Raw genomic sequence first — 23,539 nt, forward strand, 5'->3', positions numbered from 1 at the left:
TCCATTGCGGTGCGAAACGTATAAGCTCACTGTGGCGCGCGCGGTTGGCTAAGCGTTTAAAATCAAAAAGATGATTATGTATAATATCAATTAATGTAATCGCTAATTCACCGATTAAGTTCCATGTATATAAAAATAAAAATCAAAAAGTGATGTATGTATATATTGATCATCTCAAACAATGGTACAAAATATAAATGTAAAACAAATAATTGCGTCTTATTCCTTTTCTACTTTTGATCAATTCATATTTTATCATTTTTGTATAGAATCACATTTCTACAGAGACATAAGAAAGTAATGTACCTTGTATAATCCATTTGATACACCAGCTTCGCTGATTTTTATATCCATTCTATTTCGTATTATACAGTTGTCGTACATGTTTCATAAATAGATACTTCGCCTGTAAATAAGTGGATATAAGAATTTTCTTCGATTCATATATCATTATGATGACTTGATCTGACGATGTTGGCTGTATTCTTACACAGCTAAGTAAAGTATTAATTGGGCTATCTTACCTAGAATAAAAATATCAAATAAGTTTAATTAGTGATACATCGAATAAACTTAAATATAGGAGTGTTGCACGTTAATTCGCGCAGTGCTCGCATACTGAAAACTAAGCAGCGAACACAAAGAGATCGATTACGAAATTAAAACGATAATCGTAAACACGCAATTACATTCGGAGTTATTATATTTCTATGATGATGAAACATGAGTTACATCATTAGCGCAGTTTTATTCTTTCATTGATCTTGATTTGTGATTTCATTGCAAATTGCAATGAGGCATGAGATTGGCGATTTATGGCGATGCTAAATGCACCACTGATATAAAATTTACTTATATCTAATAGATGTCCCCTCAGACTAAATTATATTTAATTAGCATGGTGTCTCATAGCAATATCATTTTTTTGTCACTATTATATAATATAAAGTATTTATATAGACTTGCGCATATTAAACTATATTTACAACTTTTATTAATCATTGTAACACATCAAAGATAAGTTTTCTAGAACAAGGCTGCTCCCACGCTACCTGGTTCATAATACCACAAGAGAAAACTCATATGGTAGGGCTAATATCTTTGCACTTTTTTTTGATGAGAAAATATATCACAATCTATGTTTATAAGTAAAAAGGTAAACATCAAATTAGAATTTATTTAAATTAATTTTCACTGAAATCAAGAAAAAGATATCTTCGAAAAAAGCTTATATAAAGTGCAAATGTACGGCTACTGAGTTTCGAACAAAACGTAGCCTTTTTTTTTTTAGATATTTTAAATGGTGTCTGAAGAATTTTGTTCAACCTGGACAATGTGATAGCAAAAGAGCAAATGGCGCGCCGGTTTTCCATCCGTTTCTAGGAAAGGTGGAACGAATGTTGTCCTTCTTGTGCAGCTATTCGCAACTTTTCCCGCATTATTTCTAATGTTGTGTAATCAGGCAGTTTTAAGTAATTAACACAAGTCATTACGGATGGTAAGAAATCGTCTGTATTCATAGACGGATCGAACGTTTTACGCACTATCGTTAACGGTGGTGTTAAACTCTTGAAACCTGTAACATAACATTTTATTTTTTACATTTTTCTTTCAAATTTATTTGAATATAGTAAATATCATTACATAAAGTAATAAAAACTTACCTCCAACTGGTAACCGAGGTGAACCTGTGACGAATTGAACGAACTGTCTTTGTTCTTCACTGTTGTATTTTGACATAACTTCAAATAGAAAACGAATAGCACGAGAATCTGGTGTATAACCATGATCAGTCCTGCAACACTCTGAGAGCGTTTTCATATCCCATTGCCCGCCTGATTGCGCATGCCCACAGAACACTGCTTCAAGTTCTTCAGGGAAGAATAGTTTCAGTTGTGATGGTGGAAATACAGATTCAAATCCTTCCCTAAATGCTTCCATTTGTCTGAAGACACCTTCGTATAAGAACCAATGTACCACCAACTAAACAATCAATTTTAAAGTATGAAATTAGTAATAGAAAAAAATATCAAATAAGTTCATACATTAACGTTCAAATCATTATAATAGAAGTACCTTGATATATTGATCCAAGTTATAAATGGTAACGGGCACTTCGCCTCCACCTTTCCTCAATTCGATGTTCTCATAACCCGGTAATTCAAAAACAAGGCTGAGATCAGAAATTGAACAGCCATCTAAATTTAACGAGTCTATTAGTTTTGCTTTCTCATGTGGCCTTAATGTTTGATCCTTCTCAATTGTTTCCTTTTGTCTAACAACTTCTTGTAATCTACTAAGAGTTCGATGTACATCAGGACATACATGTGCTAAATCGGCTAACGTTAGCATATGTTCTTCTCCCAATAACCATCGATAGAAGGTTAAACTGAATGGCAAATCCAACTAAAAAATTATACAAATAAGGATTTAACTCGATGATAACGTCGCAAGTCCTAACTTAATCAACGAAATAAAAATTTGTACCATTCTTGAATCATATATCGCTTTCGCCATAAATTTTCCAAGGAACTTAAATTTTGTTTTAAGTTTTGCAAGATGAGACACTTTAGTATTCCACGCAATCGGCATTGGGAAAAGTCCTTGCGGAACATTAACATATCCTGTTTCTGTAGGATTTGAACTACCAAGCCAAAGATCAAGGTCAGCACGCTGTAATTCCTGGGAGACTAGAGCATAGAATTCCAATGTTGGACCAAGACCGGTACCAACCTGTAAAACAATAATTATAAAGTACTGTGAAAATAACATGAAAAATAAACTATATAACAAGTATACAATATAAACCTCATTGACATATTGCACTTCAAGTAAGGCTTTGCTAGATGCTAAGTCTTGTATAACTAATTCTGCTTGCTTGAGAATATCAGTTCTAGAAATAGTTCGCTTTCTTCGTTCTAAACGTGGAGTAACACGTTCTTGACTGTCAGATCCCGATAATTCTGGAGCGGAATCTAAAAGACGCTGCAAAGCTCTGTCTCGATCAAACGATGTTGCGTAAAGTAACAACTGTCTTGTCTCAAACGGAAACAAGAATGGACTGTAAACGATTGAAAATATAATAATTAAGCAAAATTGGTATTAGTAAACTATTATGAATTTCCTAGTACTTACCACACTGTAGCAATTTGTTGTAACCACAAAGGTAAGTTTCCAGTCATGATCACTAAAGGATCTTGTAGCTGCCGACTTGCTTTTGCGGCTATTTTATTATTAATAAAGTCTTGTGGAGAAAGTAAATTTAAACCCTTTAGATAAGGAAATAGAACACACCAATGACGATTTAAAGCGTGTAGAAGACGTAATAGACATAAACCATCCAATGAAGCATCAGTAATAGTAACTGAAGATGGTAAAGTAGGTAACAAATAAGAATCAAGTGGACATCGTTGTGCAGGGACTACTCCTTCAAGCCATAAACTATCCTCTTTTCGTTTTGAACTGATCTTTGTACTTTTTCCTTTGCCTTTGCGGCTACTACCCTGTGAACTTGATCCTGGTTTTGGCGACGTTGTAGTTTCTTCCTCGGGTACAGGTCTAAACAAATAAAAATTATTTGGATCATTTACTTTCCTTATTTGCTTTAAAAAGAAGGGGTAGAAATTAAAAATACCTATAATAAATTGTATGAGTTTGGACCCATACAGCATCGTGGCCAAGTGGTGGTTCACCATCAGCTTCTGCTTCAGAATGATCCATACCGGTGCAACCAAATTGCCTAACAGCTTGATAAACAGTCATATTAAAAGGCAGTACTTCATCTCCAATTAAAAATTGGAGTTTATGTTTCGCTGACCCTTGACTTATAACTACTGCTGCCTATAAAATTAATAATATAAATTCAAAATATTGTTACTTACTAATTCAAAAAAGGCTATAAATGTATATACATATACAAATATTACCAATGTATCATCTATATCATCTTCACTGTTATCGTCGTCACTAAGCATAGATTCAGCCTCTCGTATTCTACCATATCCACGAACAATTAAATAACGTTCAATTGCTTGTACTAATGCAAGAGGATCTATCTTAACAGTACCTCCTTTCCACTGTTTTAAGTTGTTACAATCTGGATGTCGTTGAAGATTACACTACAAAATCACAACAATTCAAGTTAAATTATTACTGTTATTCGAGTTAAAATACTATTGTTATTTGAAAATTAAATACTCTACCTTGAGTTGATGTGTATTGAAAAACTTAAGAGCACTAGTACCTCCACGACCAGCCCCAGATCCTGCTGGTAAATCATGTACTTTTACAGGAAATTGTTCCAACTGCGCAACACAACTATTCAATTTTGTTACTAGAGCACCAAATGCTCCAGGATTAAAGTCGGTAATGTTATTATCTTGACACATCTAAAAATTAAACATTTGTAATAAGAATGTTCCTCAAAGGAAGTCTCCAATATAAATTATAAAAATGTAAAATAATTCACTTTACTTACTGTTGATTCTGCAAATAATTTCCAGAACATACGAAGGCGATCATAACGATTACCAGGTGCATCCGTAGTTGTGAGGTAGTTTAGCAGAGCTTTGATGAGACCGCTATAATTCATCTCAAATGGAGATATATCACTTTCCAGTACTATATCTCGTAATTCAGTAAGTGCTGATAACATTTCATCCAGTTCCTATAAATGCATTTTCAATTAATGAATGTTAAATATTGCATACTTATATCGAAAGATACTTACATTTGATTGTAGCCGTTGTATGGCAGCAGTAAGCCTTGAGAGGACTGTCATTGCAGGATGTGTACATGGAGCATCATCCTGGTATCGAGCCAAAAATTGAGCAGCTTGATCACGTACCCATGCTTTAGCCTTGTCTCGGTTACCTCCTGTTAAGCTTGAATTACTAGGCGGCTTTGACAAACTTGTCGATGAACTTGTATCCCTTTTATCGCTAGCAGAACTTGAAGACGATGATTTTCGACCCCATCTAGCAGGATTTAGATTTCCTAAGAAACGATTATTTTTGGGAGCGAAACCAGTAAAAAGTGACTCGGGTTGCTGAGTTTGTTGTGGCGTAGTACCGCCAAGTCTAGAAAATCGACCCTTCTTATTGTGTCGTTTCCTTTTCAGGACATCTCCAATTCTCCTAATAAAATATTTAATGTAAATAATATACTACATCCACAGTATAAGATATTTTTTCAAGTTATTTTAGTGTTGCATACACGTACAAATGAGCACTTTGTGGTGTAGTTACATCATCTACGGTAGAGTTTAATTCATTTCTGGTATGCGTTTCCATTGATGTAGAGAGATTTGATTTCAACTGACATGTTGCAATCGTACCGAATAATATATTACCATTCGTTGATGGAGAAGCAATTGGAGATGTAGCATTACTAGAAGAAAACATCGTGGTGGAACAAAGCGACGTATTAGACGGACCTGGCTGTGGGCTTGGTAACGATGTACCTAAAAAAGGTAAAAATGGAAAATATAAATGTTAAATCATATATTTTGTAACGTAATAAGTAACTATAGTAATATGTAACGTATTAGTAAACCATTTTAATAATCATATATATATATATATTGCCTATAATATAATAATATATTATTATTATTATAGGCAAATTACCAGTACTAGAAGGACACTTGGGTGGTGAAACACCAAGAGGTACTTCAGGATCAGCTAGTTGACGTATTTGATGTAAAACGCCCTCACGATGAAAATGAACCCCAAATACTTGTGGTAGTCTTTTCATTAATATACTTGCCATCTGCAGAGCTCCAATAACAATTCGTAAATCTTGGGACGCTAGCATACCTGCTATGTGTGATGATACTACTTGATTTTTTAAGACGTCCTGTATTAATAATAATAAAGGAGATTGTAAACAATGATGAACAATTTCAAAAATATAATAGTATTCTCATTTAGCTCATATACACTTACTTTAAGTAAATCTGTTGAGGCATAATAGACCATACGTAACAGAGCTCGGAGACATTTACATTTTACAGCAGGACCAGCAGAACTACTGTAGACTTCATATAACACAGAGAATAACGTTCGAATAAACGATACTAACCATTCATTTGTTTCAATTACTGGAGGTACAACATCCATGCTACAAGAATTTATAATACGAATTATAATACCTAAAACATGTGAAAAATTCATTTTGAATATTAACACTCTGGAGACCGGTTGCTCTGACAAGCATATAGCCTGAATTCCCAGGTGTTTTTGGAGCGACGGGAAAAGATTCAAAACGACCAATATCTAATATATTGATAATGGTTTCGTATTATTCAAACATGTAATATAGAAACACTTTCATAACATTTCGTTTATAGCATCCATTGCTTTTTTTACTGTTTTATTTAACAATAGTTAACATTTTTATAGGATACCGCATGAAGTTATAAAAGACGCGAATTCATGTCTCCAGTCCCCAGTGTGTTAACACTTAGCTAACATAGTCACACCGAGCTATACGTTTCTCACTGCAATGGACAAGCCAATCTATATGCGTATTTTTCCAGGTATCGAGGACTAATGTTCACTACTTAGAAAACAAGGAAATCTAAAAATTATTTAAGTGGTCAATTATATTTTGCGGTAATGATTTTGTTTAACAAGTTCACGTATTGTTTATACAAAACATCAAATTAAAAGTATATATTAAAAATATAAAAAAATATAAAAAAATATAGGTAAAATTAAAAACATTAAAGATGACTAAAGATAAATAACAAATTCAATTAAAAATAAAAATAAAATGAAATTCATAAAAAAAAATTCATAATGCATTTTAATATATTTTTTACAATGTGGTATCGTTCGATTATAACTTTATTTAGTCATAACTGATAGTGTAACTTTTTAATTAATTTTAACCCTTAGAGTGCTATGGATGCATATATGCGTCTGGCGAAAGTCATCGGTGTGGACTAAGGACGCATATATGCGTTTGTCAATTTTTCTGAGCACCTACACAGAAGTAATACTATTACGTTTGTGTGAGATAAATATAAGGAAGGAACTGCCTTCTCTTTTTTTTTATTTAATACTTTGCATTCACAATTTGTCCAATTTGGACATTTGATAGAATAATTGTGCCGGCACAACACAATTATCAAGAAGAAAATGTGTTGTTTGTGTGAAAAATAAGAGAAGGAACGACACGCGATACGAATGCAGAAAATGCGATGTCGCATTATGTATCGATAATTGTTTTAAAATTTTTCACACATAACTGAATTATTAACTTGTGTTATATTTACTAAATTTAGTTTTCTAATTTATTGTTTTCTAGTTTACTACCCAAATTCTAGTTTATTGTAAATTTCAATGTTTATAATAAATAATTAATACTAAAAAATAACGCTCTGGAATCATTTAATCTCGTGCAAAAGAATTACTATAACTTATTACGATTTGCGCTTTGAATAGTCAATCAACAGAGTTCAGTATAGCGAAAAAGTATTCAGTCAACAGCGATCGTCAGCGCTGGCAGCGTGCCGTCCGTACGGATGGCATAGGCTCCGAGTATTCAGCACTCTAAGCGTTAACACCACTAAATTGGTGTATTTTATTATATACTGTATCTTATAAAAACAGAAAAAGTGGCGCATTTAATTAGGAACAAATCTAGGTAAACAATAACTGATAATAACAACAACAAAAAAAAGAAAACATTGCACAAGTCAAAAAGGGAGATCTCCCCGTTCGGTCACGCAGCGATGTACTTCACAGAGGAGAGATCTCCCTATTCGGTTAGCTAAGTGTTAACATATCTTAATTCATAAAGATATTAATATATTTTTACTTAGATGAACATGTAGGACTTTTGCCTTCTGTAGGATGCGCATTCACTCTGCGAAAAATGCTTCTTGCTAACCCAATATCTTCATTAATTTGTTTCATCACAGTCAAATCTATCGTATAAGTTCGTCCTAAAGAGGACAAGCAAATCTCATCCTCGCCATTCTGAAATGCCATCTGAAGAAGACATTGTCATTTTACTCTACATATTTGATTTTTTATAATGTTTAATCAAGTATGATTACAATACCTCAATGATTCTAGAATCAATAGTGCTAAATGGATGACAGCAATGTCTTTCATCGCGCCATTCCCAGTGAACATTTTCTTGTTGATTACTGGTCCTTTCAAGTAAACTATTTACACTAAATATGCCATCTGTTGGTAAAGAAGGCATGAGTTCTTCAATCAAGCAAGTGATTTCAAACCATTCTTGCGGAGATCGCGGCACTAATTCTACATCTTCCGTTTTCACTTCTAATGATCCAGTTAAAAGATAACTTAATGTGAAAGCTATATTCTGTTGCAGAAGCAGCTGTGCCAAATCAGGACAGCGATTTGATATCACAGAGAGCATTCGCAACACTGTTATGAAATTACCAATGCTGTTAACAGGTGGGGTAATCATAAGCTAAAATATAAGAAAATGCATATATTTTTAGTAATAAAGTTCATAAAACATTACATTATTAAGAAAAATAATAATAAAAAATAAGTATTTCTCTTACCAACTGCTGTAAGTTTTGAAGAAGTTCTGCATTGATAATTTTATGTAAAGTCACTGGATCGTGTTGAAAACTATCAACTAATCGACTAAATGCTTGACAAACACACTCAACACTTTTCTTATCTTGGTTTGTCAATCTACTTGTTAATAAAGGTAAACTATCAGCTACTAAGTGAAAATCATCAGGATGAAGATTTTGACAACAGTTTGCTGTAATCGTTAATGCAGCTCGTTGTGCTGTGATATTAAAAAAATCGACAAATTTTAAACAAGCTGATACTCCTCCCTAAAAATAGACGTGTTAATAAGAAACAATATTCGTTTTAAATCGATCGTCAATGAATTAATACTACACATACCGCGTGTAAAATGGTTTTGCTATGTCTTCGAGAAAGCATAGCTAGCGCTGTTAAACACTGTTCTGCTACGTCCATACATTCGATAGATTCTAGTTTTTGTAAGAACACTGGAACAGCGTCAACCACAACTGTTGATGATCGGGGTAAAGCTTCCATCATGTAAGTAAGAGCACGACATGCATGTGTCATTATTACAAAATTATGTTCTATTCCGAGTAAATTTATTAATGCTGCAACCACTTGTTTCACAGGGAAACCAGCTAATGTATCTTCATTTCCCATAACAAGAATTTCACCCATTCCAATAACAGCTTGTAGCTGTTCTCCTTCATCATCAACAGCTTGCAAACCAGTCAGTAACTGTTGTGCTTTAGCAGCTAGAATTATAAAATTATTTCCTAAACATAATACTTATTTAAAAAATTGCTTTTAATAAAAATGAAATAAAATGAAAAAATGAAATAAGAAAAAGTAGAATTTGCAAAGAAGAGAACATTACCAGAACTTGCACCCATACTTCTATTTAACAAATGTTGCATTCGTGGTGCTAATGCACCAAACACATGAGGAGGTAAACCTCTAGCTTCAAGTAATGCTTGCAACCTCCCAACTTCCCCATCATCACTTTCACTGTCTCCAGTAGTCCCTGACATTCCGGATGGTCCTCCACTTGCTTAATAAAAACATGATATTGTAACACTAACTTCTTCAAAAAAGAGTTATGATTTGTAACATTTGTTGTGAACCATCTTGTATATGAGGAACTTACCAGTGGCAGACGTAGCAGTGGATGCCAATTCGTCTTCTCCAGCTGTGGATACTAATTGACTACTAGAAACTGTAGATAAAACAGTTGTGGGGGTGGTACTATTAGTCAAAGAGTCAGTACCTGGTATTACACTTCCTCCTGAACCTCCTTCTATCACTGCTTTTCGTGCACGTGATGAAGAGCGATGTCTGTTTGAATAAAACGTTATAGTTGTGATAACACACATTAAACATCATGATATTCAAAACATAACTAATAATCATTTTTAAGCAATCAATTACCTGGAGCTTGAACAGGTGCCTGTTGTAGTATCTTTTTTATGATGCTTTCCTGAAGTTTTGTTAATACTTGACAGATCTTTATAGTCACTGGATAATTTTGCGCGAGAACGTAATATATGCTTGTGCGCAGGATGAGGGTGTGCAGGGTTGGCAGTGGCGGTGGCAGACACAGGTGGATTGGCAGTGGCTGTGGCGATGCCACTAGTGCCTGCCCCGTCATGTGCCAACGCCCCCCCACCACTCTCCACAGAATTACTGGCTGCGTTACCCACTCTGATGCTGGACTTCACACTTAAAACTTGACTACTCGCACTGCTACTCGCGCAGGTTGTACCACCGTGGGATTTTGACCCTAAAATATTGAAACATTTTACTATTATTATTATTACGATTTATATATATAAAGACTTTAATACTTGCAATGATTTTTAAATGTTCTAAAACTTGATTATCGTTGAAAATCATTACCACTTTGGATAACAAGAAAGGGAAAAACGTTAACATACATATATAATGTTTTAGTGCACATAAAACAAATTTTTTAAATATCATTGTTTTTTGTGCATATTTATAGGAATCAAGCATTTTCACAAGTTAAAAGTTGATAATAAGTACGTTATAACTTATAATACTATATGTACATTGTCTTCTGTGCAATCTACAACCTATTCAAGCATGTATTTTCTTTTTATAGATATTATGTTAATTGCATACATATTCGTATTACACATGTTCATGGGATAATCCTGTGCTAAACCTAAATAGATGTACAACACATGCTTTTATTCATTTTACAGATTTCATAAATGATCTTAAGGATTAAAAAGTATGTATAATATCACATATTGATGATAACATTACATTTATAAATATAGTAACAAAATAGATTGGGAGGTTATGTTTATATATGATAAAAATGGTAAACAATGGATATTAGGATAAATTCCACATAAAATCAAAAGTTAAAGCAAAATACAAATTAAATGCCTTCTTTATATCTAAAAATTTATGAAGGAACAAACATGTGATTTATACAGACATATGTTTATGCTTTAGTAATTATAAACATTTTTCATTTTATAAAATAGATTATTTCATTACATTTTCAAAAAATGATAGTATTTAATAATATTTAAATAAATATTTACAGTATAATTATAACATCAAAATATGATTATTGTATTAAATACTATTCAATAAGTTTTATATTATTACAGGAAAGAAATATTAGAGATAACACTCATGTAGTTATATTGTATAGGTATTTTCCATATCTGCATGTAAGGCTTTGTACATCTTTTGTAGAATATACAAAATGTGTTTATATATATATGTATATATCTCTTTTAACAAAGTGCATATACAAAATATGTATTTTTGCTCAACATTACCACAAGTGAACTATATTTACCTTATTAATTTGACACTATCCATCCCATTAAATTAAATGAAAATATTGCACATGCTATATTGCACATTTGGATACATAAATTTAATATACTTAGTAATTTTCAAAACTGAAAATAATAATTATTTTAGTAAAAATTTGGACCATTAAGATAATATTTATAAATCTATGGAAATTGATACATTTTATTAATGATCATTACTAATTGTATGCATATTGTAGACATAATTATATATCTTATTATATGTATATATATTATTTAATACATACATAAATGCTGCATTTTGTAATATGAGGAAAATGTCTTTTTAATTGTAAGAAACTCTGCATTAAATAGAGAAGTAAAATTGTATATTGTACAATGTATATGTATGAGTATTAAGGCATGGTCTTATTTGTGAATAACTAAATTGTTTTTATAATATTCTACTCAATTGTTATGCTAATATTTTTGATCCATCTTCATATCTCATGAAGTATTTGCACATCAAAATCTCCAAGTAATAAAACAATGTTGAGTGAGTGTTTGAATTTATATGTATATATAAATTTCATACAAACACACACACACACAAATGTATGTATATAGATATATATATATGGAATTTCACCATGAAATTTTAAATAGCACAAACATGTATAACTTACATCAGAACCATATTTATTTTATATATGTCTGGAGAAATAATGTCATGCATAAATCATATTTGACACAAACAATTTGATTTCATTTATATATGATATACTTGCATATGGGTATGGAAAACCAATTTAGAGAGCAGATTTATAATGATTTGTATTCGTTTAAAGAAATCTACTCATGAATTTTTAAGAGAAAATAAGGGTAAGAAAATGTAGTACGAAGTGTGTACTCCTTAGGCTTACCTTCTTGATGATACGTTTGTGTTGATATTGGAAAAAGTGCTTTGACAGCAGACACAAATCCTTCCAGACATTCGCTCATCCTCAGGCCTAATGATACAGTCTGATCTATGACTCTTATTTTGGTAATACTTTCTTTCTTTAATTTTAAGATATTTGTGAATCAAATCCTAGTTTTACTACCCTATACTTTAGCCTACTACTCCATTAAATGAAGGTTGCAAAACACGTTCTTTTAATATATGAGCAAAGATTTTTTTAGTTGATCATGATAATAAATTTATATGATATTATTGTATCAAATATATGTTGTGAATACGAACATTATTGTTTTCACTCGTGTGTGTTTAAAGGTATTATTATTATTTAATTTGTTTATAAAGATAAAATTTAATTCTATTTGAACAGAACATTTATGTAGTTAATTTTAATTGTTTTGGAACATTTTAAAAGGTTAGTTCTTCAAAATTATTATTGATTAGTTCCTTTAACAAATAATTACAATTGTTTAAAAAATGTATGTTAGAAAAAATAAAAGTATATGTTGTTAATAATAAATAAAAAGATATTGCATTTTTTTTTAACAAAACAAAATTTTCAGAAAATATTTCTTAATTTAAGTATCCTATTAAGCAACTGATAATTATCATATTTCTTATTAATCATTACAAATTATAAAACATTATAAATAAAAAAATTTAACACAACAATGAATTGCTAGTACATAAACAATTAAAAAGTAATGTTAATTATACATATTATATAAAACCATAAGTTCATTGTTCTTGAAATAATAAAATCTTATTTACATTAAAAGTGATTAATTTTTTTAAGTAAAAGAGCCCATTTACAGAAAATGCATATTAATTAATTGTAATTGGTAAATATGTTAATTAATTAATTATTACTGTTATTATTGTTACGATTTATGCATTTATATGCGTTCTTAAAATAAAAATTATTAAAATAAATGCATTTTTAGAGTTGGTTTAATTTGTATTATGTGTTCACTCAAATCACACATCACATCTCATTGCAACCAACACTTTTTAATATAAAACCAATAAATACACTAACCTCTTGTTCTTGATGTGGATGGATGACTAGTAACTGGTGTAGCAGTTGATGTTGGTACCAAATTGTTATATGTTAAGTCTTCTTTACTATCGTAACCACTGGACACTGATAAATTGTAACTATTATGTCCTTGTGATATGGCTTGTGGATTTTGTGGCGTACGAGAACGAGTCCTTGATGCAACACAGTCAATAGCTGTTAAATTTAACTCTGGCAAACTTGTTCTTGCAACACTACGAGCTCTTGTACTGTTCGCACTAATATTATAGTTTGATTGCTGAACTTTATGTTGTGGCTTCCAATTATTATCTATAGAAAATAATATAGACTATAGCTAGAATAATGACCAATTTTTAATAAACATGACATTTAAAATAATAGTAAAAGAATGAAACAATATGTAAGGATTATGTTCATATTGTTTAAAAAAATATAATTACCTAGATATGATTCTAAGCCACTGCCATGACCTTTAAATTCACCTCTTGTTCTAATTCCTGTTGATTCACTTGAATGTTTACAAGAAGTATTATTAAAAACTTCAGATGATTGTGGATCACCAATGGTTTGTCTACGTCTTTTTTCTTCCAACGTGACAGGAATAGAACCAGTGCTTTGTCGTTTTCTATAACCACTACTACCACTGCTAGAGCTCTTCCTTCTAACCTTAGAGGTGTCTGCTGAAGCACTGGCCGTCTCTACAGACCCCCCTGATGACGACTGATCTTGTTGATCTGCCATAGATTAATCGACTCATGCCACTATTCTGTCTGCAACAAAAAAGAAAATATTTCTTATAATTTTTTAAATAAAAGAGAAACTAATAAAATATCATGTAAAAGTTCTATAACATGTAATCATTTTAATGAAACCCAAAGTAATTATAAAATAGTGAATATCCTTGGCATCACATTCATTATATAATAACAAGAGTATAATCTAAGTTAAGATTGAAATTAGACTTAAAAATATCAAACAGAATAATAAATCTAAATTAAAAGTAATTCTAATTTTAACATTTGTCATGAAATTAAGGTTTTATAATGTAATAAAAATTAAAATTAGAAGATATAGTTGAAATTACTACCCTAAATTTTCTTTCATAAACATTTTTACAAATATTTTATTATACTTAACTTTCATTATTAAAATATAGCTTATTTAAAGAGAAAAATATTAACAAAAAACACATTAAATATGTTCATTACATAAAAGCCTGTACAAATGTTAAAAGAGTAATGTATTATTATTTAAAAATGTAACAAAGAAATATATATATCTACTTACAAATAATTCATTAAAAGTAAAAAAAATACACATATATATATGTGTGTGTGTGTGTGTATAATTTCAACAAAATAGATTAAACAGAAATCACTTATTACGATAAATCAATGGACACTTGGATAAGAGGAGCGTGACTAAATAATACAGCAGAGGCGATGCGCAATTAATGTTTTCCTTCACGGTGAAAGAGATAGTAACAAACCCAAGAATCATAACAAACAGTACAACTGGTGTCCGTTTATAATATCATGGTCAATGCAAAATTGTGCCGTTGACATCATAGAACCTCTTCTAAGAATACTAGGATTACATGCTCGCAACAAAGCCACGAATAGATTCGGTACAACCGTAAGATATTCAACGAAAGACGTAAATAATTACAACAAAGACTCGTAAGTGAGCAAGCCACCATTTGCTTGTGAACAAGTAATGGAGGACGAGTTCTTTCTTCGTCTCTTTCTATCTTTCGTTTCTCCACTCTCGTTACCGTGTGACCTCAGGTTTAGGTCCTCGAAAAAGAGAACCCTACTTAGGTATGCAGGTCCTCGACAAAGAGGAAAAGAAGAAGAAGAAAAAAAAGAGTAGAAGAGAGGAAAAGAATTCTCAATTACAGAATAAAGATTACCTGAATGTCGGATAAACATGCCCAGGGCATCGCGAGGAAAATGTCTTCTCGTCGATGATTTTTATGAGCACAAACGTTTCTTGTTACATACGACACAAAAATGGATTCTCGCGCAGAGCACGTACGTTGGTGAGTGGCTATGTGCACTAGCACACACCAAAAAACGCACCAAACGCACTGCCGAGGCACACTGAAGCAACTCAGCGGAATGCGACGGCTATCGGGAGCGGGTTGGTTAGAATTGGGAAGCTGGAGAATGCTCCGCCCCCATCAGGAAACGTCACACACGAATTCAACGTAGGTGCGTTCGAAAACACGGTGCCCGCATGGAGTGAAATCGCAATTCATAACGGAACAGCAGATGTAAAACCGGCGCGAATAGCCATCTTGCCGCAGTTTTTTCAAACACCAACTTTTACTTTCTCTTCGTTTGTAGTGCCAAATTAATCGCAAACAATTGATCGAATATCAATGAGAAATCTTCAAATATATAATTATTCCCTGGTTAAAATATATGTATGTGTATATATACATGTATTTATATACACAACTATAATTATATACACAATAGTATACGTGTAATAATATATAGACATATACTACGATATGTACACAATAATATGCATATGTACTATGCGTATGAGCGTGTGTATTCGTATGTGTGTGATTCAATATGTTGTTCTGTAACATTATATGCTATGTTACAGTATCTCAAAAGAATTTTTCTTTTTATATTTTTCAAACTAGTACAATGAACTTATATATTTTTATAAATAAACATAAATCTGTCTATTAGAAAAGAAATCATGACTCGAATAAATGCAATTTCCACTAATGGGTAACATGTGATATGTCAAACCTTAAACACTGCTTGGATTCAAAATAAATATGATTAGGTTATCATAAATAAATGTGTTAAGCAGACAGAATTATAGAGCGGCGATAAAATAACGTATATAAAATTAATGTACGTTAATAATAACATGGAGGTGTAACAAATTAAACAAAAAGCTTGTTATTCGTTGTTCAATACTTTTAAAAAATTCTTATAGTTTTGTCAACCCAATCTTAACTATTATAAACGCATTTGCTGATAACGTGTTAAATGATAATTATAAAATGTTTTTGAGATTAAACAGACAGATAGAAAGTTGAAACAATTATAGAACTGTTATTTCATCACTTTTTAAATCTTCTAGGAAAACACGTAAACTTCACAATTACGATGTCGTAACGAATGTCGAATTCTGGTTCTATTGTTTGATCACGGCAAGTATGTACACATCGTTACGATTGGTTGAAAATCTGATTTAGTAGTATCCAATTGGCCGATAAGTTAAAATATTTCTCAACCTATGTCAAAACAGTTTGCGATAAATGAAGTATACTGATAAAATAAACAGAACAAATGTTTGACAGAACCGTAACATATGTTATAATTATTAAACGTTTGTTGATCCTTTTAATTTTATTTGAAATAACTACTTACCGAAAAAGGGAGCTCCTCCCTGGAAGTCGAACTCCAGTTACGCAATGCGATGTATAAGAGGACACGTGAAAATACAGACTGTGCTGTCAAGTCGATTAGAGCGTCGTCTGCTACGATATCTCGACCGAGGATTATACAGGATGCAGGTTGTATGGTTGATTCAGCTGAAGCATGTGCGTTCCTTTATGTAGCCATACTGTAACGTTCTCTGAACGATGATTGGTTAATGTGTATTATTCGATTTTTATTAACCAATCAGCAACGAGAATAATATTATCGCTTTATTTCATAAAAAAGATTAGTTAAAATACATACTATTCATCTATAAACATTAATAAAAGCTGGAAAAGCGATTTAAGCATTTTGGTTGAACATTTGTACTAAAATATATTTAGCGAAATTATTAAATGATTCAAGGATTAACTCAGCGATATTAACTATTGTGCCACTTTTTCGAAGAAGTAAACTTTATGTTTCAAAAAATAGGTACATATTAAACAAAGAAATTTTTGTTAATATTTTTAAATTTCCGAGAAGAAATTCATTATAAATTTTTATAATTAATTCTTCTTTGAAAAATTCTTATTTATTTATAACGATGATAACTAATAACGCAATTTTTTATGGCGAATTGTCTAATCATTTCTCATTAATACTATACAGTAGTTGTTTCAATGATTCTTCGTTAATAGTTTGCAAATTATTTACGTTGTTATCTGCACTGCTAAAACTTTGTTCTATATCAGCATTAAACATATTCATTTCCATGATATGTGCTGTATTTCTAAAAGTATCATAAGATTTTGATATATCTCCTTTTTGTGTGGGGGATGATACTCTTAAGTGTTCCATTTCAGCAGTGGGTGAAGATAGTCCATTTTCAAGGGGAGACATTACCATTGAAAAGAAATCATGTGTATCTTCTTGAAATGGTTTCTCATTTTTTGATTGTATTGCTTTACATGTGTCAAAGGGTTTCTTAAATATAGGACTATTAGGAATGTCAGATTTCCACATATTCCCTGTTTTTTCATTATCATTGTTTGTCCCTGTACATTCTTCTAACTTCTGTTTTTTATTTGTAATGTTAGTATTTGCAATAGTTTGTATTTTTTCAATGTTAGACTCTTTTGTTAAAAGATGCTGACCTTGAGTATTTATTATTAACACGTATTTGTTTTCTTCATTATTTACAGTATCTAGCATCGTTTGATTTTCCTTTAAAAAATCCTTTTGAGTTTTACATATATCATTGTGTATACCTTGTATATCTGGCAAATTTACTGACTTCTGATCCATGATATTTGTTTGTTGTACATTTCCTGTTTGTTGTGCTGGGCACTTATGAGTTCTTTGACTTACCTATAGTAATGGATAATTAATAAAATCATAAAAGTATTTCTTTTTTATTCTGATATACCTTGTATCTGAAGCTTTTTCCACATGTTGTGCATTTATAAGGCATTACACCTGTGTGAATTCTACGATGAACCAAGTATGAAACACGTTGACGAAAACATTTTCCTAAAAAGCAAGCATCTAAATTATAAAAAAGATGATGTCATATTTATCCATCTATTTTTTCATTATAGAAAGGAGCTTTTAATTATAAAATTCTCAAAATATATGCTGTATGAATATAGTTATTACATACTTCTAAATATAAGCAGTATTTGTAGTAGATATAATAAACTACAAAACATTGTTATACATACATTGCAGAACAGAAAAATCCATATTAAATTGTTAGTAATAACTGAAAACAAAACATGCATTATTTCAGTTTTTGCAACACATTTTTAAATAAAATTCTTACAAAAGTTAACATACCACATGTTTCACATGCAAAAGGTTTTTCTCCTGTATGAATTCGTTCATGATTATGCAAAGTAGATAATTCTTTAAATGATCTGCCACAAGTTGTACATGTATAAGGTTTATCATCTTTATGGTATAATCTATGTTTATGATATGACTGCTGGAAAGTAAACGTTTTATTACATATGTTGCACTTATAAGGCATTTCTCCTGAATGTAATCTTTTATGTTTTTTTAGAAAATATTTCGTTGTAAACATTTTATTGCATATATCACATTCCCATTGTTTAGCTTCATGTGTTTTTAAATGTTGCATTACATGTTGTTCCTATAATAATAAATTTATTTTATTTTGTACAAAAACATATTCAAAGAAACATATTTACCACCTTTTTAAATTTTTTTCCACATGTGGGGCAGCTAAATTTATTTTCATTAAGTATGAGTTCTATTTGTCCACCTCTGACCAAAGAACCTGAAAATATGTTTATATTAATGTTTATTAAATAATAGATATTAATATGCTTTCAATGTAATAACAAATTACCTAAATTATATCCCATATGTGCCACTCGCATATGCACCATTAAACTACCTCTCATGTTAAATACTTTAGAGCATAAATGACATGAATAATTCTTAAGTAAATTTTCAGGCATAACATTTAAATCTTTCTCATTGATCATATGTATTAATTGCTTATGTAAAAGCAAAATATTATGATCAGGAAAATGAAAACCACATATATTGCAACGCTCAGTCTTTTGTTTCGTTGATAATGTTTTTATAAGTTTTAATTGAGGTAATATCTCATTATGTTCAAGGCTTTCATTTTGTCTTTTATTACATACAACAGATGAATCTTCTTGTATATTCTTATCATTAGCTTCTTCCAATGGTATATTGGTACATGTACTTATAGTGTTTGGAAATTTGTTTGTTATTATCATTTGTTCATTACTACAAGGTTTATCGACAGATCTTTCCATTTTGTCTGCTACTTCTTTGTTTGATTGTTCACAGTGTTGATCCTCTATCCAATTTTTAAATGTTTGGACATTTTCATATTCTGTTTCAGGATAATTTTGTACAAATTTTACATTTTTAACATTTTGATGATCAAAGTACTGTGTAGCATAATCTACTTTTATTGTTTCTTGTAACATTTGTTGAGGCAGTTTTTCTGACTCTATTTCTTTATTCCTTTGAAGTGTATGTATCTCTTTATTTCCACAAATTGAATTTTGTGGAAATGTAATTTGAGATATATGATTCAATGAATTTTGATTTTGAATAGAAACTTCTGGATTCAAAATTGAAGCTTCATCTTTTGTATTTTGCAGACTTTGCGAAGATATTAAACTATTTTGAATATTTAAGTTATTCTGTGAAAGTTTATTTGAATCTGTAATTTGTATTTTAGACATATTCCAATCTTGAAAAGTAATACTTTCTAAATTATTTATTATTGGTGGATTATGAGTACTGGTAATAATATTTGTATGTTTCAATGACTCTGTTGTATTATTATTACTTAAATTAATAGTGTGGCTGAATAAATGAATAGTAAGCTTATCAATACCAAGCAATACTTCATTACACACAGGGCATGTAAGAGGTCGTGTTGCTACGCTTATTAATCCTGCTCGCAATGCATCCAATGTTAAAAAACCTGGCTGTGAGCACAAAGGACATGCTAAAAGTCTTGCACACATATTTCTTACCAATTTTTATTTATAATGTTTTTTATTCAAAATAATATTTATAATAGAGAGCTTCACATTGTTTTCTTAATAATATAAATGATAAATAATCTTTCCATCTTTTTTGTATCAATAAAAATTAGCTTTTATACAGACTTAATGTTGGCTATAAAAGTAGAGAGTGTTTGAGATACAAATTTAAAGTAGCTGATTAATTTAAATTTAACATTGTCATCTGTAATATTATTGGGGTTATGCCTGAACTTGACCCAATGGCACAAATTAAAGATCAAAATCATACCTCATATGTTAATAAGTATAGAGAAAAACTCAATGTAAGTTGAAAGTTTTTCTTTCTTAAAGTGCACAAAATAGAACAAAGTTTTATATATGACAATTTAATTATAGAATGAAGATTTCAGATATTTATCTGGGATTCCTTTGATTCTTTGTGGAGTATATGTGATGTTCTTGAAGCTATATTTAGACAAGAAGCGGGACATTTAAGAAGAAAATTGGTAGAATCAATAATGGTTTTATTAAATTAAAAAAGTATAAAGCTTATACATTTATAACAAGTGAAAACACATACATAATAAAAGATATTTATTTTAATATACTGGACATTTGTATGGTGTGCCATCCTTACAACAATATTCTCTTCCAGCAGAGAGATTAGTGTTAATCCATCCACTGTTACAGTTTTTAATAAATAAGTAAGCCTAATATAAAGAAATTATATAATATAATGTTGTTTAATAGTTAATTTGAAGCTATTGTGAAACATTAAAATAAAACTTACCCTTTCCTTATGACAGTCATATTTTATTGAATTACATAGTATTTTAGGACTGTTTGGCAGATGTTTAATAATCTATAGTAAATATTTCATATTTTGCGTTACTTGAGATAAGAAATTAACTGTATCATTAATAAAATATATGTGTGATATTAATTTTTGTATTTTTATAGATTAACTCACAGTTTCCAAGCATTTATTTGTACACAGTTTATTTCCAGTTGGAGTACATGAAAATGCTCCAGGCAAATCATGAAGAATAGCAGGTTCTCCTGTAGGTGATTCTTTACCATTCTTTTTAAATTGTCCACTTAAAAAAATTCCACAAGCACAACCAATTGGAAATTCAGTAGTTACAATTTTAAGAGTATCATTTAAAACTTTTATTTTAATTTGATCTGCTGATGCAGATAAGAAATAGAGAATTGATAACAGAAATACCGGATTCATCTTTTCTGTAAAAAAAATATTTATTTCAGATTTCACTTATGAATAAGATTATTTTAATTAATAATTACCAATAAAAGAAAGCTGCATCTAAGTATATTAAGAATATATAAAAATCTGTACACTAAACTGTAAAGTATTAATAAAGTATACAAGTATATATTCAGTTTAATGATACTTACATTAATCAAATTGTGTGCATTACTTGCATGAAGTAATGAAAATCAATAAGTCGTGCAGGTTTTGTTGAATGCGCTTTGTTTTGTAAAATCAGCAATTAAAATGGGTCACATTCATAATAAGCAATATTTCATAATACTGCAGTACTGTAATCATATTGTATTTAAAAAAAAGCTTGTTTTATTCTTTTAATATGAATATAATCTTAAAATATATGTACAATAAGATTTAGATTACTTTCTTATTGATAAGATTATACATATTCACTTTATTATGCATTGATATTTTATAACTTTTTGATAAGTTTTGCATTTCCTTTTAAAACTATTTTTTTTCCATTTGCAATACAAATATATTCACATTTCATGATTTTTCTTATAGAAACAATTTGCACTTTTATTTCTATTATATCTCCAGCATAACATGGTGCTGGAAATGTAAAGGTTTGTCCAACTACTATGGTTCCTGGGCCTGGCATTTTTGTACCAAGTACTCCTGATACTAAGCCATTGAGTAGAGCACCATGAACAAGATTATTTGATGACACAAAATGTATTGGATTATAATCACCCGTTAATTTTGCAAAATTTAGTATATCATCTTTGGTAACTGTTTTAAAAACTGATATTTCATTTCCAACTTTCATAGTGTTTACAACATCTGAAGGTCCTGTACAATATCTTTGCACATACCTTTTTAACAACTTAAAGAATGGCTTTGAGAACTTCATTTTACTCCACAATTGAATTATAATATATAATTTTTTAACTACTTCTTTTTTTATGTATCAAGGTATAATTAGGTATATATCCTTCCAAAATATTTTTTATGTATTTTTAAAATTTTCAACTTTATCCTTCATTTCAGTGCAGTCATTTAAAAATATTGCTGTTAAGTTTTTAATACGATTACTTTCATGATTTGACAAATCAGATATTTTTCCAATTAATTCAGTTGTTACTTCACTCTTATAATCAGGGGTAATTAAAAATATTAAACTAGTAATTACTGAAAGTATGATATCTTCATCTTGTGAAGAAAGTAATGGTGTTAATAGACAAATGCCTTGATTACGTAAAATGTATAGTTTATTTATTGGATCTAAAATATAATCCTTTTGTTAATTAATAGTTATCACAAGGATGTACTTTTTGAAAATAAATCTTTCAAACCATTATATACCTACCGGCACATACATTACAAATACCTCCTACTGCAAAACGTACTAATTTTAAATTATTTTCTGACAAAGCGTGAAGAAACAAATCAATTATTTGTAGTTGTCTTATGTATCCATAATTGATAGGATCATAAGCAAAATTGGCAAGGTTTGCTAACACTTGTTCCTTTGCTTCTGTGGAAATAATTTATTTTCTATAATTATATAATAATTATATAAGTAATTATATTTTTTTATGTAAATTACCTTTAGATTTAGTGGTCTTAAATTCTGTAGCTAAAAGTTTTAAGAAATCATAACGACCAATAGAACTTTTCCCAGTACGTTTTATTAATTGCTTCTTACTAGTAAACATGAGAGAATAATTTTCGTTTATATTACTTAGCGAAATTTCTCACTCATGATATTTAATTCATGCTATTCCATTATTTTGAATTTTTTAATCACTATTTTTAAACGGTGGACGTGGTAAAAAAGATAATTTACAGTTCCTCGTGTACAAAAATTTCACTTTCTTAGGTGTTTCTTTTGCTCATAATATTTTCTACGATTACATACCAAAATTTTTTAAATTTCTTGTATGTTGTAACGCAAACAGGAAGTATTAATTTCGCAGCGTATTATGTTATAGCAAGCAGTCGTTAAGTAATAAGATTATCCGGATATGATGGTTTAGAATAAGTGTCAG

At 30.3% G+C, this 23,539-nt stretch overlaps 4 protein-coding genes across 5 annotated transcripts; all 4 read right to left on the reverse strand.

Annotated features, from left to right (window-relative positions):
* Nucleotides 1-962: 962 nt before the first annotated feature.
* On the reverse strand, nucleotides 963-15,624 carry LOC122567348 (E3 ubiquitin-protein ligase TRIP12). Its single transcript, XM_043725735.1, has 25 exons — nucleotides 15,236-15,624; nucleotides 13,764-14,093; nucleotides 13,324-13,632; nucleotides 12,250-12,336; nucleotides 9,957-10,308; nucleotides 9,676-9,863; nucleotides 9,406-9,579; nucleotides 8,907-9,283; nucleotides 8,549-8,833; nucleotides 8,071-8,451; nucleotides 7,825-7,997; nucleotides 5,946-6,120; nucleotides 5,628-5,856; nucleotides 5,221-5,461; nucleotides 4,730-5,135; nucleotides 4,478-4,666; nucleotides 4,203-4,388; nucleotides 3,927-4,118; nucleotides 3,635-3,840; nucleotides 3,136-3,558; nucleotides 2,809-3,061; nucleotides 2,488-2,733; nucleotides 2,077-2,406; nucleotides 1,665-1,983; nucleotides 963-1,576 (listed from the first exon to the last, which is right to left on the reverse strand). The coding sequence occupies exons 2-25, from the start codon at nucleotides 14,062-14,064 to the stop codon at nucleotides 1,380-1,382; spliced, it is 6,219 nt and encodes a 2,072-aa protein (XP_043581670.1). The 5' UTR covers nucleotides 14,065-14,093; nucleotides 15,236-15,624; the 3' UTR covers nucleotides 963-1,379.
* Nucleotides 15,625-15,911: 287 nt separating this feature from the next.
* Nucleotides 15,912-20,618, reverse strand: LOC122567353 (zinc finger protein 83). 2 transcript variants are annotated; one of them, XM_043725748.1, is made up of 7 exons: nucleotides 19,090-20,618; nucleotides 18,932-19,017; nucleotides 18,555-18,870; nucleotides 18,379-18,480; nucleotides 18,145-18,263; nucleotides 16,725-18,086; nucleotides 15,912-16,588 (listed from the first exon to the last, which is right to left on the reverse strand). In XM_043725748.1, exons 1-6 carry the CDS (start codon nucleotides 20,255-20,257, stop codon nucleotides 17,364-17,366), a joined length of 2,514 nt encoding a protein of 837 aa, XP_043581683.1. In that variant the 5' UTR covers nucleotides 20,258-20,618; the 3' UTR covers nucleotides 15,912-16,588; nucleotides 16,725-17,363. The 2 variants fall into 2 exon arrangements, with proteins under 2 accessions (XP_043581683.1, XP_043581684.1); XM_043725749.1 differs by lacking the exon at nucleotides 15,912-16,588 and having other exon boundaries at nucleotides 17,624-17,792; nucleotides 17,873-18,086.
* A 146-nt stretch (nucleotides 20,619-20,764) lies between these two features.
* LOC122567369 (follicle cell protein 3C-1-like) lies at nucleotides 20,765-21,815 on the reverse strand. Its single transcript, XM_043725782.1, has 4 exons — nucleotides 21,674-21,815; nucleotides 21,228-21,499; nucleotides 21,048-21,119; nucleotides 20,765-20,967 (listed from the first exon to the last, which is right to left on the reverse strand). Exons 2-4 carry the CDS (start codon nucleotides 21,492-21,494, stop codon nucleotides 20,857-20,859), a joined length of 450 nt encoding a protein of 149 aa, XP_043581717.1. The 5' UTR covers nucleotides 21,495-21,499; nucleotides 21,674-21,815; the 3' UTR covers nucleotides 20,765-20,856.
* A 132-nt stretch (nucleotides 21,816-21,947) lies between these two features.
* LOC122567884 lies at nucleotides 21,948-23,522 on the reverse strand. The gene is made up of 4 exons (XM_043727009.1): nucleotides 23,098-23,522; nucleotides 22,858-23,025; nucleotides 22,516-22,772; nucleotides 21,948-22,449 (listed from the first exon to the last, which is right to left on the reverse strand). Exons 1-4 carry the CDS (start codon nucleotides 23,204-23,206, stop codon nucleotides 21,958-21,960), a joined length of 1,026 nt encoding a protein of 341 aa, XP_043582944.1. The 5' UTR covers nucleotides 23,207-23,522; the 3' UTR covers nucleotides 21,948-21,957.
* Nucleotides 23,523-23,539: the final 17 nt, after the last annotated feature.

The sequence above is a fragment of the Bombus pyrosoma genome, linkage group LG5 (assembly GCF_014825855.1).
Source record: "Bombus pyrosoma isolate SC7728 linkage group LG5, ASM1482585v1, whole genome shotgun sequence".
Classification (NCBI taxonomy): domain Eukaryota; kingdom Metazoa; phylum Arthropoda; class Insecta; order Hymenoptera; family Apidae; genus Bombus; species Bombus pyrosoma.